Below are 15,307 nucleotides of genomic sequence, written 5' to 3' on the forward strand. Positions count from 1 at the left end.
TTATCTTTTTGCTAGCTTAACACAGACTTAAACACAGGTATTACTTTAGCACCGGGTAGCAGGTAGGTACACACACACACACACAGACACTCACCTGTTCTCCAGTCTCCGGGTTGATCACCTTGGTCTGGTCAAAGTTGAACTTGCCCTTGTCATCCTGTGGGGGGAGATGGAGGACACACAGCTCTCAGAGAAAGACCTCAGCCAGTCAAGGAAAACAGCAACCGAATCAGATTTTATTTCATCATCGATTATTCTTATATCCAATTTCAGTAAATTAAACATTTAAAAGAAAGAGAAAGCAATAAAACCTGATTCCTTTAACATCAGCAAAAAAATGCTGAAGCCGTTTAAATTAGTTTCACAAATAAATCGGCAAGAGTACTGCAAATATTACAGAAATTAAATTCTACTGTGGTTGCTTATAACTGATTGCTTATGTTCTGTGGTTTTTAAGTTAGTATTAAATGTGGTATTGAAATAATTATCCATGTGTCTACAAGTGACTTGAGTAGGTTCTCTGGTGTCTGTCTGACTGACCTGGACAAACAGCTTCCCGCTGCCGTGGCCCAACAGCTCATGAAGTCCAACCTGCACCTCGAACGACGGGCCCTTCCACTTTATATACACATCCTGCCGCACAAACACACGCGCGAGGAGAATGTGTGAATTTGTGAGTGTGTAAGAGAGACTGAGAGTTTCCCTGAGAGAGAATCAGGAGTAGTGTGTATGTGTGTGTGTGCGTGTGTGCCTTACCTTGTCCTCCTCCTCCAGGAAGGTGAGTTTGTCCTTCTGTGTGGCGTAGGCTACAGCCAGCACGTTGCCTAGCGACACGTTTTTAAAGCCCTCTGACTGTCTGATGTCGTCATCTACACACACACACACACACACACACACACACACACACACACAGTTATAATCTGTGACACAGCAAACCAGGCTGAAAAAATAAAGGCTGAATCAACTGAAAAGTGTGTGTCACAGTGTTTATACATGTGTGTCCAGCGCTTCATCTCTGTGTACGTACAGTTGGGGATGTTGATGCCAGCCGGTATTCCGCTCCCAGCGAAGGTCAGGACGTCCAGCGAGGTGAAGTCAGGCTTGAGGAAAGTGTCCTTCTCAAAGTCCCTGGGCCACGGCAGCTCAGGAAGCAAGACTTCTGCTGAGCTCACCAGCTTGGCGAAACGCTCGCTCATCGCCTTGTTCACAACCGCCACAAAACCTGAGGCGACACCACGGCATCATGGTTAGGAAATGTTTTGGTAGCAAATAAAAAGCAACAACAACAGTTCATCCCTGTATTATGTGTGACACTCTCAAAGTCTGGAGATGCCCCTGATATCACTATTTGTCATGGAAATATACACATGAATATTACTGTTCCTAATCATCATGGTGACTGAAAAAGCACTTTACCTTCAAACTCTCCTCTGGAGCCAAACGGGTCTCTGTAGCTCTCTATGAAACCTATATAACTGGGAGGAGGAGAGAGGGGAGAAGGAGGACATGAGTGAGGATGGAAGAGCAGCACAGAAAACCATTTCAGAGATTAAGTTAAGAGCAGAGAATAGTGCTCAACAGATGAAGGGTCACACTGTGAACCTTCTTCTTATTGTACATTTCCTTATCAAGGATTTAGACAAGATCTACTATATGAACAAGTGAAGAGTGCTGTGACTAATTATTTTGTCAGCTAAACTCATCGGTTTTATGTCGCGTTCTTTTTGGAAATTGACATGTTTTTTTTTTTCTCTCTGCAACTACATCAGCACCTGGTGATTTCAGTGACAGTTACAAACCCTCTACCAATGTTGCATACTGGAGAAAACAGTGCGTCATTATTTCCCTTTTTAACAATCGATATTTCAAATATAAATAAGAAAGTCTGTGCGTCATTTTGCGAAATGTAATCAAAAACTAAAGACACTCATCGACACTGGAGAGATCCTTAATACTCCAGTGCAAGCGAAACAACAGAAATGTCTTCTCTGTTACCTCTGTCTTTTATAAACCAGAAAACATGGGGAGGGAGATTGGAATGATCCGACAGCACATTATAACATGAAGTTTGTCTCCAAAATATGCGGGTGACGAATTAAATTTTGTTGCTGATAGTCAGCGCCCTCAATGCATGTGCACACATTTTGTAACCTTCTTCGGATCATTGTTCGGTGGCCTCACCTCTCTACGATTGGTCCCTTATCTTTGATCCAGTAGCGCGAGCCCTCTTTGTGGGCATCAACGGAGCCAAAGGTGAAGCTGCGGCTGTACTCCTCAAGCATCCTCTTCTGGTTCTCATTGGCAGCATGGGCCTGTCAATCATTTGGAAACCGGTAAGACATTCATGTGTTCAAGAAGAACAGTAGAAATGTGGCAGAAATATGATTTGTAGAGTATCAATCCATTCATGTCTCATTCTTCCGGTTATGGCTATCTGTCTTTCCCTTCTCACCTCCTCTTCCTGTTATCCTTGTTGTTAAGGAGACAATTTCATATAACCTTCATCAGTTTCATACGTAGTACTTATTATCATGAACAGTCATTTTAACTTGAAGTTTAGTGTCATTCATAAAAAAGGGTAAGCTGACTTTTGGTGGGATTACAATGGTTCTACTATACGTTGTCTTCTTTTTGATATTTTATCATAACAAAATCACAACAAATCTAAGCATTAGAACCACATTTTTGTGTTTTAGAGCAAAATTTGGCAAAATTATATTGCTCTCTTAATCTCACATTTTCTCTTGCTGTGGTGGCGATTTTGTTGCTGTAGTAACGCCGAACAACTGAATGAACACAGATGAAACATTCCCCACTACATCGCTCCCTCTCTCACCTGCGCCTGTTGGAGGTAGTAGCTGACTTTCTCCATGAGAGGAGCGTAGTCTCCCCTCTTCACTGTGAACTCTTTGTCTTCAAAGTTGAAGCTGCCGCAGCGCGACTCTCCCTCTCCATCCGTCGCACAGTCTATGGAGAAGAAATGTAGCTTTTGGTTTAGTTGTTGACAGAATGGCATCAACAACAAGATCAGTTACATGAACAACTTCCTCCCTCTTCCACTTGTCCATAGTCACGTCTATGCGTGCATATAATATGTAGAGTCTGCATGATGTGTGCTACATATACCATGTATGCCTAAAATACATTTCTCATAGGTGCAACGTACTTGGCAAATAAAGACGTATGCTAATCTTATTCTTATCTACAGCTCCATTTACTTTACAACAACTAACCCAACAGTCGCACTGTCACCACAGACAACGAGCAACTCTCCAGTCCTGACCTTTCTGCACAGCTGACGCCAAGCGCACCTCGTAGCAGGCTTTCCCTCCGTTCTCCCTCTTAAACAGGCGGGTGTTGTAGGCAGACAGGCTCTAGACACAAAACAGAAGAACACAGTCAGGAATAGACTGAAGGATGGGGGGAAAGGGTGAGAAAAGAAACACAAAGCGAGACTGCAGAAAAATACAAATAGAAGGTGTGACAAGAGAGAGTGTCAGAATGGAGGACAGAAGGTACGAAAAGACAGAGAAAGTGCAGATTATGAAAAGAGAAGTGGGATAGAAATAGAAGCAAAGAAAGAGTAAAGTGATTTCAGGTGTGTGTGACAGCAGCTCACTTGTGAGTCGAGGAACTTCTGGGCCAGCTCAGCGTCCTCCAGACCACAGTTCCCTGAGAAGTAGGTGGTAATGCCCTGGAGAAAAGAGGGTGAAAAATATTTAATGAGCCATACTGGGTAATTGTAACTCCTGTACATAATTACATATACACAAACACACCGACTTGGAGATGCCAGGAGAGGTAGCGTTTCATATTTAGTCCATCTGATACATAGAAAATCTCAAAAAATGAGAAAACCTCTGGAAATGAGGGAGTGTTCAGGAGAGATAAGAGAAATCTTGACGGCTTTTGGAAGAATCTCCATGATAAATAAATACAGACATGACATTTATAAAACAGCAAACCCATCGAAGCAGAATCACTTATTCCAACTCTCTATGCAAACCTGAACACTAAAACCAAAAACATTCACACACATTCCTATGATTCATATTACCATATTTTTTTTTGCAAAGTCTGTTCCTTATTGCCCAGCCCCAGGCTCAGCCCTCACTGATTCTGTTAGTCTGCCAAAGAAGACAAAACTTACTACCAGCCCTAACCCACTGCTTACCTCGCAGATCTGATAATTTACCAAAGCCAGGTCAAGCTTCAGCTCTCCCCTTGGTGCCTTTTTCCAGTCCCTCACCTAACCTCGGTCCATACGGCTAGGCAAAATAGTCCTGAGCTTTCAACTCCTTTAAGTAACAAAGCATTATTTCAATAACTTTAATGAACTACTTATTTTTTAACATTTTCCTAAATTATCTGCTTTTCCAAAGAACAGTAACAGAGCAGCGATGAGGCGAGGGATTCAAAGGAACTTCATAAGCTTCAAAACAATAATGGCATATGATCCGAGCTGGCTTGAGTTGTTAATTTAATATCCCAGGCTCCCACCTTGTCGCCCAGCCCCAGCTGTTTCTGTCTGTCTTCCAGGGAGTAGAGCAGAGCGGAGCAGCTGTCCCACAGAGCCTCCATCTCACTGGGCTGCTCCTGAAACGCCTGGCTGGCCCACACCAGAGCCTTCAGCTTGTCCTGGGTTGCACAACACACATGCAACTTAAAATATATCCGAACAGCAGCAAAGCAGTGTTAATTAGAGACCTAAAAGTAAAAAAAAACTGTAGCCGCACTCCCATAGCTCTGATGCAGAATATTTTATTATTTAAAAAAAATGTTTCAACAGCAACACTATATACCATGATGAAGACAGTGTTGCTGTCGAAACATTGTTTTTTTCAATAATAAAATATTCTGCATCAGAGCTATGGGAGTGTGGCTACAATTTTTTACTTTTTTTTTTTTAACAGCCACCTACTAATGCTGGTGTGCGTTTCAACCTACTTTCAAGAATTAGAGACCTAAACCATGCAATTTATAAAGCAGTAAGATCATCATTTCCCATCTGGAACAACAGGTCTTCTTACCTTGGGCAGATTCGGGATGAACTTGGTGTCTCCGAAAGACTTGTAGTTTCCCATGTTGGCATACAGACCTGCTGCATATACCAAGAAGGCCTATATATAACACACACACACACACACACACACACACACACACACACACACACACACACACACACACACACAAAATAAGGAGAATCACTTTCATCTGGTGTATCACATCATGAACATCTCTACACACATCTGCATTTGTGTGTGAATGCAAGGGCGTATCGAGAGAGAGAGGAGAGAGAGAGAGAGAGAGAGAGAGAGAGAGAGAAAGAGAGAGAGAGAGAGAGAGAGAGAGAGAGAAATAAATAATATCGATATTTATCTTGATGTTTTGGCAACATTGTTTGTGAACTTTCATGCCAATAAAACACATTGAAATTGAAAAAAACAAACAAACAAACAAACAAAGAGTGTATGTACCTGGTACTCCTCAGAGCTGAGTCCAGCAGCTGTGGCGGCCTGTTCCAGCTGAGCAGCCGTCTGCTTCCTGAAGATCCTCTGCAGCAGGACGAAGATGTCTGCCGACTCAGGTGACGTCTGCAGCAGCACTGCCAGACCGCCATACCTACGACAGCAATTGTTTTGTGTCAGTAGTGTTAGAATTCTTAAGAAAAAACTAATAACTCAATAATTTGTATATCATGGAACCTGCAATTGCACCAGCCAAAATGGTTTTACTTCAAGAAAACAGCCGAGAAACTTCTGATCACACAAGGGATTCCATTCAAAGTCTCAGAGAGCTGCACAACAGCACAATTTACAGTCCCATGCCAGTTGATTTCTTGACTTCCTCTATGCTCGAGTGAACTGGCTACATCCTGAAGTTAGTACCGTACCAGGCAGCGCGTGACAGGTAGTGGGCATACATCTGTTCCCTTGGCGAAAGCAAGCGGAAAGCCTCGCCGCAATCAAGCGCAGAGATGCCGATGTCATTTGGGAGGTAGTACTGGGAGTCCACCATCTTTAGTCCTAGGTTTAATACTGGTGATGAGGAACTAAAAATAGAGAGGGTGAGGGGGCGGGGGGAGTGAGCAGGGGGGGAGAAAGGGAAGAAGGGGGAATGGGAAGGGATGGAAAGGTAGGAGGCAAGGGAAGGAAAGGAGGGAGACAGAAGGAAGGGGGCAGGTGGAAGGAGGGATAGAAATAAAAGAAGGATGGGTAGAGGGTGTAAGAGAAAGAGAGATTTTAGGTATCTTTAGTCAGCAGTAACACTTATGTTTATGAGCCTGGGACACAGGCAAACACAAAGCTGAGAGACTAAGCAGTTACTCAGTGTATCCAACAGCATTCATTTCAGAAACCTGAACATTGACCTATCATAATTGACAATGGCACTGTTTCAAGAGGAAGTTAGCTAACATTAATGGAGCCAGCTAGTTGTATTCTGTTTCACTTTCTAATAATCACAAGACTTGACAAATAGAGAGACTTTATATGTCGGAAGCAACATGTTTTTATTCCCTTTCAGAATCAACCTGATCGTTATCTATTATTACTAGCAGGACAGCAATCACATTACATGTATACGGTAAATAAGTACAGGCAACTAACGACTACTGTAAGTTAGCCTACTGCAACTAGCTAGTGTTAACGTTAGCTCGTAGCAATGCTAAGCCAGATGGTAAGTATTGGGAGAACTAAAACATATTCCATAATGACTAGGCAAAAAAATAAGGTCACAAAATACTGTGCAACCAGTTTCTATGAATGATGAGATACATTTTTTTTTTTAATCGAGAAGCATAAAAGTGAATATCAGCTGGATACCTGATTTTCTTTAACAGCTCCGAACGTCAAATTGCAGTCTCACGCTCTACACGCTTCCTGTATTCATTCAACGCTAGACCCGCCCCTCAACCAATCATATGGCGTATAATATAGTTGATACAAAAACCAACCAATCACCAAGTAGTTGTGCCGAACTTTTCCCTATACCCCAAATCTATTCTTCGCACAACGAAAAAGAATCTCATCTGTGAGTCGAATGTGTAATAGCACAACTAAAAAGCTTTAAAACTAATAATAAGCTGTGATATTAAATTTTGTTGTAATTGTGTACAATTACCTACTTCTCCACCGCAATGAAGCACCTGACGAGGTGGCCGAGTGGTTAAGGCGATGGACTGCTAATCCATTGTGCTCTGCACGCGTGGGTTCGAATCCCATCCTCGTCGATAACCTTTTCCATGTCCGGAGAGATCTCAACATCACAGGGAGTCGGTAAATGTTATAAATGTGCTGTGAGCAGACGGCTAGGACAGGAGAGGGTCAGCTGGGGGATAGACTGTCAAGCTTATAAAACACGTTGTCGTCACCTCCCTAAAGTCGAGGAAAACTCGCGATAGGATGAAGCGCTAAACCCATGAGAGACGTGAATGTCATGCGTGGGCGTATTCTCTTTTGCCTGTAGCGGTGCAGCCTAACTGCCAAGCTAATTGACTCACTCAGTTTTTATCTAATACATCCATGGTTTTTATAGAACAGTTATCACCTTCTTCTTCTTCTTCTTCTTCTTCTTCTTCTTCTTCTTCTTCTTCTTCTTCTTCTTCTTCTCAGGACTGGGGCACCTCTGTTAATAGAGGCCTAGGCGTATGACTGCTATCTGACTGTCATTTTTTACGTACACACACACACAAACGCGTGCGCACACACATACACACACATACACACACACACACACACACACACATCCATAATCTATAGTCACACGTTGACACAACTCTCATCTGTCCATATAGTTTAGACATTTTTTCAATAATAATCTTGATAGTCATATAAAACCACACAGTATTTCATCAGTTTATTGGTTTTATTGAAATCTAAAAACATGATCAGAGAGTGAAATATTTACAAGGGTGTGCAACAGAAAGTAGAAACAAAAAATCTGGCAGACTTATAAAGTTTTCCTCAAGTGCAGAGCCAGCCAACTGTACTGTATATCCAAATGGAAGTTTTACTGACCGGTCCTGCACCACTAAGGAAATTTAACAGACATCTGGATGTTCAACACGTGCGTGCATGAGTGTGTGTGCATGTGTGTGTTTGTTTATTTTAGGGTTCATGCTCAGGGCTTGCCGTCCCTCCTCTCAGGGGGCGTTGCGGGGAGAATCCAGCGATAGCAGTCTGAGAAGCTTCGGCTCTTGTCGACAGCACAGCTGGTGCAGTAGACGATGCCCAGAGCCAGCATCACTACGAGGAACACACACAGCGGCACCAGCAGCGCCACCAGCAGCCAGCTCTTGTCATGCTTCCGTTTACCCGCATCGGACCCGGTCCCTGCCTCCGCTGTGCCGCTAATGTCCGCTGTACCAACCTCCCCACTCTTCCCAGTCCCAGTCCCAGTCCCAGTCCCAGTCCCAGTTCCAGTCCCAGTCCCAGTTCCAGTCCCAGTCCCAGTCGCAGTAGCTGACCCTGACCCATTTGCAGCCTCAGCCCCAGCCTTTGTTCCAGCCTTCGCCCCGACTCCACCCTCAACCGTTCTAGTCCCCGTCTTAGCTTCAGCTTCGTTATCTAACTGGTTGCCAGTGCTGTCCTTTTGCGTCGGGGGCGGGACAGTGTGATATCGTCCGGGCGAGAGGGCGTCCCATTCGTTCAGGTGATCGTCCGACCCGGGAGGGGGAGCCACGTCGGGGGTCAGTTCCCCAGGGGCCTCCGTCAGCCAGTCAGAGTCAAAGTCGGTGTCGGCTTCGAAGTCGGGGTCAGGGGTGAAGGAGGTGGACCAGGGGAGGTCGTGGTTGGGGTGTGAGTCAAAGTTATGGTCGTGGACGGAGTCACTGGTGTCAGGGGTCAGAGTGGAGTATTCTTCATCGTCAGGCGAAGGCTGGCAGGACAGTCCGTCTGGCTGCATGTCATATCCATGGTCACAGAAACACTGGTACCCTCCCATGTAGTTGAGGCACTGCTGCTGACAGGGCGAGTCCTCTAGACACTCGTCCACATCCACGCACTCCCCCGCGCTCCCCCGCTCGTAACCGGGGTTACACAGGCAGGTGAAGGACCCCACTGTGTTCTCGCAGCTGCCCTCGCAGGTGCCCTCGTCGAGGCACTCGTCCACGTCCACGCACTCGCCCTCGTCGTCGGGCTGGTACCCGGGGTTGCAGGCGCAGTGGAAGGTCCCCGGGGTGTTGACGCAGAGCTGCGGGCACGGCTGCTGGCGGCACTCGTCCACATCGGAACACCCGCGGCCGTCCGGACCGACTTGGTAACCCGGGGGGCAGGTGCAGCGCACGCCCCGAGGCGTCTCCACGCAGTTGTACTCGCACCCCGCCGCCACGCAGGCCGGGCTGACCTGGGGCCGGTCGGTGGTGCTGGAGGAGTCGGCGGACAGATCGGGCGGGTCAGTTTGGCTCAGCGGGTCAGGCTTACAGCCGTACCCGTCCTCGTCCAACGTAAAGCCCTCAGAACAGTAACAGTAGTAGTCTGTGTCCGTGTTCTGGCAGTGCTGCTCACACCCGTGGTCCCCGCTACACCAGTCCTGGTTGTGGGGATCAGACGAGCAGAGGGGTGCGTCCCTGGACCAGCCCACCGTCTCGTCGTCCCTCTCCATGCACAGGACGGTCTGCTCGGCAGGAGCCTTCGGGTCCGAGCTATCGGCGGGGCACGGCAGGGCGGCTACCGATCCGTAGGGCACGTGAGTCAGCAGGCTGCTCACCAGGTGAAAGGGCGTGGTGTACAGCGCCGGGCCGCCGCCCTCGTCCTCCAGAGGCGGGCACATGCCTTTGTAGTTGTACTGGCAAACGTATCCGTCCAGTCCCAGACCGCAGGAGCCGTCCAGCCAGCGGAAGTTGTCGTTACTCTCACGTGCGCTCTCCGTGGTGTGCACTGTCATCGCCACGCAGCGAGGGGCCGCGCACGTCCCCGGGCTGTCGTCACGGAGCCAGTTGGTGTACTGGCCGTCCTGGTCTCCTGTTAGACAACAAAGACAAGGGCTACAGTCAATAACAAGAACGACTTCTCCCTTTCTTTTCTGTTTCCTTCTTTTTTCTCTTTTCTATTCCTTTCTTTTTATTTTCATTCACTCTCTGCATTCTTGCTTCTCGCATGTAAGTTGCTATATCAAGGCTATATGACACACTTAATTTGGCATTTTTATGATGAATAAGTTTCCAGTTAACCCTTATCACTCCTGTTTACTTGAAATTTTCTAGCTGAATTCCAAGGCAGACTCTCTGAGGTACATGAGTAATAATATGCATCTGTTCTTTATTGGGTTAGATCTGGTAATGACTAAATCAGATTCAGGGGTAGCAGTTGGGTCAAGAGAGGATTGAATTTCCCCTGTCGCGCCTGCTCTATCCCTGCAGAAGAAAGGAGTTAATGTATTATCCATCCTGTCAGTGCAAAGCCCTGGAGGCTGGCTGGCGGACCGAGGTCTGAAGGAGAGGTTAGAGGTGGAGAGGGCCACAATTACTTAAGACCAGTTTAATACCACCATCTGTAATTCTACTATGGAGCCTCTTGCTGAAACAGTATCGCCCTGCTACTGGTTGTGTTCATATATTTTCATTTATTGAAGACATTTTTTTCACCCTGAATTTGATTGACTGAGTTCTCTCACAGCGGACTATGTGAAAACTAAATATGAATCTGCCCTAAAATGTTTGTTTACATTTGGTAATGTTTGTAAACACTGAATCAAACCAGACTTTTGAATCAAATAGATTTGAGATATGATAGGTTATGGAAGTTGGAAAAAAAATCTGACTATTGGACTATTTTACTTAAAATCTGTGTGGTGAAATTAATCAAGAACTGGTTTTAATTTAGTTTAGTGTAGTTTTGGCTGGAAACACACTGCAAGAACCAGTTTAGTCAAATAGTTAACTAACTAATAAATCTTTTACCAGATTTAGCCCCAATTAGGCTGTGCCTCAGAGTTTCATCAGGGTGAAAATCGTTTTTTTTTTATCTCTGTTTTTCTCAGTAGCTTTCTTGGAGTGCTCTGATCTTGAAAAGTTGACTGGGAGGGAAACTTAAATGCTTAATTTTTTATAATTGTTGTATTATGTACCTTTCCCTAGACTATCTTGGTCAGTTTTACTTAACTCAGTTCAGTTGAAAATGATTAAAATACATGATGTAAGAATACATCCAATAAAGTGCATGATTATGTGATAGGGGGAACACGAGCATCACAACATTAGGATCAGTAAAATGTCAAAAGATCAAAGGTCAAGACTTTGCCTGTGACCCAGACGAATCCTCGGAGCGGCCGGGTGGTGGAACACTGGCGCGGCGGTCGGTGCAGCCCGATCCAGAGGCGAAGCCGGACCCTCGCCCCCTGCGGCTCGACGGCCGACAGCAGCTCGTGGACCACACCCGCCGCCTCGTCGGTATGCACCGTCGCCAGGGTCCCGCCTCGCTCCCGGCAGCTCCGCCCGGCCTCCCGGAAGGTTCTCCTCTGGAGGAAGACGGCGTAGCATCCCTCCGGGTGGCAGAGCACGTCCCTCTCCGCCAGCTGGGCCCGGGCTGCTGGCTGCTCGCCATCCGTCTCCCCCGGCTTCTGGCCTCGACTTCCAGGAGCCAGACAGACCGCCAGCAGCCACAGGACACACAGGAGACTCATACTGCTGCTGCTGCAGCTCCTGCTGCTGCTCCTGATTATCTTTCGCATCCTCCACCAAGACATGAGGGCTAAACTAGGCCAACATTCAAATGAATATCTCAAGCTGATCGTCCAAGTAAACAACCTAACTAAAGCAAGTTTTCTGACCCCCTAACCTGACAACTGATCCGCGCTACCTGACCCAAATCCACCCACTCTAATTACTTTTCAAAACTGCAACTTGGCAACCCAGACTTTTTAAATCCTTTTTGAATAAATAAACTAATATTACTGACCTGAGACAAACTTTAACAAACTAAATCTAAGGCAGACCGGTCCAAAATTAACATTCCTTCAGCTTGGATAGCCCAAGCCCTTAGAGCAGTAGTATCACTCAACCCCCATTCATCAGCACCTTGACAGAACCAAGCAGAAAAACAGACTGCCACAGCAAAGTAGAGCTCAGCAGACCCTAACAGAAACTAGTAGAAACCAATGCAGTCCGATAGAATCCCTTTAAAGTCCAGTTGAGTCCAGTACAGTCCAGTGAAGCCCAGCAAAGTACTAGTAGAGTCCTAATAAAGCGTCACAGAGTTCAATATTGTTAAGTAGAGCAATCAACCCTTCAGCTGAGTCCAGTAGAATTCAGTGGAATCCAGTGGAGTCCAGTGTGAGTCTGTTGAATTTCAGTCTCAGAAACCCTCTCCCCCTATCTGATCCTGGGCTCTCTTGCCTCTGCAACGTTGGCTTTCTGACTGAACCTCAGAAAGAGAGAAAGAAGGGGAGGGAGGAATGGGGGGAGGCTACGTAGAGGAAAAAGAATTGTGTGTTTTTGGAAGAGGGGGCTGGTAATGTGTGTGAGTGTATAAGGGCAGGCTGGAGGGGTTGGGGTTGAAGGGGGTGGGGGGTGGGGGGGGGGTTTGCAGCTGAATTGAAAACCCTCAGAGAGTTATGAAAACCATACGGCACCATTCCGTCCCCCCATCTCGCCTATGCCTGCATGTGCACACACACACACACACACACACACACACACACACACACACACACAACCACACACACACACACACACACACACACAAAGTCTTCAAGTACTGCATGCTGCACAGCATCCACAGGAGTGGAAAGTGTTTGTCAGTGCAGTGAGATGCGGAGATTGTCTCCCCCCTCTTCTTTGTCGCTCTGTGTCTCTCTCTCTCTCTCTCTCTTTCTGTCTTTCTCTCTCTCTCTTGTTCTCTTTGTCACATTATGTCTGTCTGTTGGTCTCTCACTGTTTTTGTCTGTCTTGGTCTTTCTCTCTTTCTCTCTCTCACACTTCCTCTCTTTTTCCGACCTCGCTAAACTCTGTATTTGTCTTTTTCTGCCTCTCTCTCTCTCTCTCTCACACACACACGCACACTCCACTAAGTCCATACCAGCAGGATATTTCATGGTCCAGTGGAAACACTTGTGTATGGAACAGAAATACCTGTTTGACTGTAAGACTGTGTGCATGTGTGTCTGTGTGTGCCCATTGTTATACTGTTTATATATGGCACCACATGAGTACAGCTGCGTGAGTGAGTGTGTGTGTATGTTTCAGTGTGTGTGTGTGTGTGTGTGTGTGTTTGTGTGTGTGTGGCTACTACTCGGGGGCATATGGCAGAGAGGAAACAGGAAATGCCAGATGTGCATCAGCCTGACCTCTCAACCCAGTGGTTGGGGAGCAGGAGAGGAGACTGGGGTACCTCTGCCGCCATCCCACCATGAATGGTATCTCTGGACCAAAGTCAAACTCTAGGTTTGGATTTTCCACTGAAAAATATGATCTTTTTCCCTTAGCTTGTAACTATGCAGTGAGTAAAGCCAAAGAATATTCAATGAAGCCAGTAGCTGTGATTCCGGGGTTCAAGCCCTTACGGGAATGTTATGGATTTAAGGCTGCCGGGGGCGAAGAACTGGGTGAGGGTCTATAAATTAAAGTCCAACACACGCAAGCAGGCTGATATGTTGACTTGTTCAATAATTCAAGTGACATGAGTGAAAAAGCACATCGAAAAACAATGTATTTTTATGCATCAAGGTTCATCAGGTTCTTTCTGTACAAAGAAAACACCAACAAGTGTGTTAAATTGCTCATGTGACTCCCACCACTCAATTTATACAGTTTAATCTCCCTGCATTATCATATGCTGCAACTTGTAAGTAAGTAAGTAAATCTTTATTTATGCAGCACCTTTCAAAACAAAGTTAAAAGATAACTAAATAAAAACACTTTTTAACACTTTTTTTTAACACTCTTTACACTTGAAACAGTTTTTCTTTAACGTTTGGTAAAAAATGAAAGCCCATAGGGAAATAGCCGTTTTTACAATAACTGTTAAGATTCACTCTGTGTTTCCCTCAGTCAGCTCTAGCTTGTTAACATGGAATGATAAGATGGAAAAGTCAAGGCTTTTTTCTTTTTTTTTTTTTGCAGAGAAATCAGTTGCGAGCCACAGCCAGTTTAGTCCAACGCCTGTGTTCTGTCTGTGTACAGCAGATGAGTGCGCTGGCTGTGGCGTGTTGGCTTTGGCAGACAGAATATATACAGTCTAACTATTCAGCAGTCTTTCCAGTTATGTAACAGCCGCCACCATGAGCGAGCCGCCGGCGTCTAGCTGCGGGTCGGAACTAGAGGGAGAACAAACACAAAACCTCGGGATCCCAGAGAACCTAAAGAGCCATTTGGTGTTACGGGGATTGTTCTCCTCCTCCTCCTCCTCCTCCTCCTCCTCCTCCTCCTCCTCCTCTCCATCCCTCATCCTCCTCTGGTCTTCCTCTGCCTTTCTTTTTCTTGGACTGTCCCCTTCTCCCTCCCTTCCTCCTCTCCTCTGCTTTTCTTTATCAAATCCTCATTCTTCCTTTCCCCTCTCTCCTCCTGTAACTCTCTCCCTCGATCCCCTCGCTCTCTGCCCTCTCCCCTTTCCTTATCATGCTTTCATTCCCCAAATTCTTCTCCCTCTCTTTTCTTGCCTCTCTCCATCTTCCCACTCTACTCCCTCTCCTTATCATCCCCTTGCTAGCCCTCTCCTCTCCTTTCCCCTCTTCTCTCCCTATTTTCTTTTTTTGTCTCTTCATTTGGGCTCACAAGTCAGAAATCTCTCCTCCCCCTTCTCCCCCTAAACCCTCTCTTTTACCCCAAACCTCCCACTCTCGGTCTGTTTATTCTATCACTCCGCCTGGTCGACCCCTCCTCCGGCTCAGACAGCCACGCCCCCCCAGAGACACATTCCAGAAATGTAATTGATAGAACAGGCAGACTGCGCTCGCAATTCCCTCATTTCACATTAATCTACCTACAGTACCTCCTAGCTGTTCTATCTGCTAACCCAAAGACCTGTAATGGAGCGGACAGATCTCTTGATTTTATATTCCTGAGGCGTCCTAGCTCACAGCCTACCTCCTACCTCCTTGACTCCTAGCCGCTAGCCGCATATCCTCAGTAGCTCAGCTGCATTCTCATCTCCTATAGCTTCCAAGCAGCTGTACTATACCTCCCAACGCTAATCCCTCTCAATTTCACTTCATCTGCTAATTCTTCTATTTCTCAATATCTTTTGATGGTCTTCGGAGGCCATAGACCCACTGCTGTCCCCTAAAACTACAGTATCCAGATCATAATACAGTTTAGGCAAGGTTTCTGGATGTAAATAACTCACACGGCTGCTATAAGACCAGCAGCAGT

The 15,307-nt window shown here is 46.1% G+C and overlaps 2 protein-coding genes across 3 annotated transcripts in view; both read right to left on the reverse strand.

Moving 5' to 3' along the window:
- dpp3 (dipeptidyl-peptidase 3) overlaps positions 1 to 7,275 on the reverse strand; it is an 11,376-nt gene extending 4,101 nt beyond the window's left edge. The window contains exons 1-14 of one of the 2 annotated variants that reach the window (XM_071906210.2): positions 7,123 to 7,275; positions 5,894 to 6,052; positions 5,478 to 5,622; positions 5,031 to 5,120; positions 4,501 to 4,638; positions 3,620 to 3,694; positions 3,284 to 3,374; positions 2,837 to 2,967; positions 2,182 to 2,312; positions 1,417 to 1,475; positions 1,028 to 1,222; positions 757 to 869; positions 541 to 633; positions 95 to 157 (exon numbers count right to left, since the gene is read on the reverse strand). In XM_071906210.2, the coding sequence (XP_071762311.1) occupies positions 95 to 157; positions 541 to 633; positions 757 to 869; positions 1,028 to 1,222; positions 1,417 to 1,475; positions 2,182 to 2,312; positions 2,837 to 2,967; positions 3,284 to 3,374; positions 3,620 to 3,694; positions 4,501 to 4,638; positions 5,031 to 5,120; positions 5,478 to 5,622; positions 5,894 to 6,052; positions 7,123 to 7,265 (1,626 nt within the window). In that variant the 5' untranslated portion in view covers positions 7,266 to 7,275. Of the gene's footprint in view, positions 1 to 94; positions 158 to 540; positions 634 to 756; positions 870 to 1,027; positions 1,223 to 1,416; positions 1,476 to 2,181; positions 2,313 to 2,836; positions 2,968 to 3,283; positions 3,375 to 3,619; positions 3,695 to 4,500; positions 4,639 to 5,030; positions 5,121 to 5,477; positions 5,623 to 5,893; positions 6,053 to 6,824; positions 6,880 to 7,122 lie in introns of those variants that run through there. The other variant, XM_071906211.2, reaches the window with a different exon arrangement.
- Positions 7,276 to 7,865: 590 nt separating this feature from the next.
- Positions 7,866 to 12,315, reverse strand: LOC139917154 (uncharacterized). The gene is made up of 2 exons (XM_078286754.1): positions 11,241 to 12,315; positions 7,866 to 9,962 (listed from the first exon to the last, which is right to left on the reverse strand). Exons 1-2 carry the CDS (start codon positions 11,683 to 11,685, stop codon positions 8,122 to 8,124), a joined length of 2,286 nt encoding a protein of 761 aa, XP_078142880.1. The 5' UTR covers positions 11,686 to 12,315; the 3' UTR covers positions 7,866 to 8,121.
- Positions 12,316 to 15,307: the final 2,992 nt, after the last annotated feature.

The sequence above is a fragment of the Centroberyx gerrardi genome, chromosome 11, assembly GCF_048128805.1.
Source record: "Centroberyx gerrardi isolate f3 chromosome 11, fCenGer3.hap1.cur.20231027, whole genome shotgun sequence".
NCBI lineage: Eukaryota > Metazoa > Chordata > Actinopteri > Beryciformes > Berycidae > Centroberyx > Centroberyx gerrardi.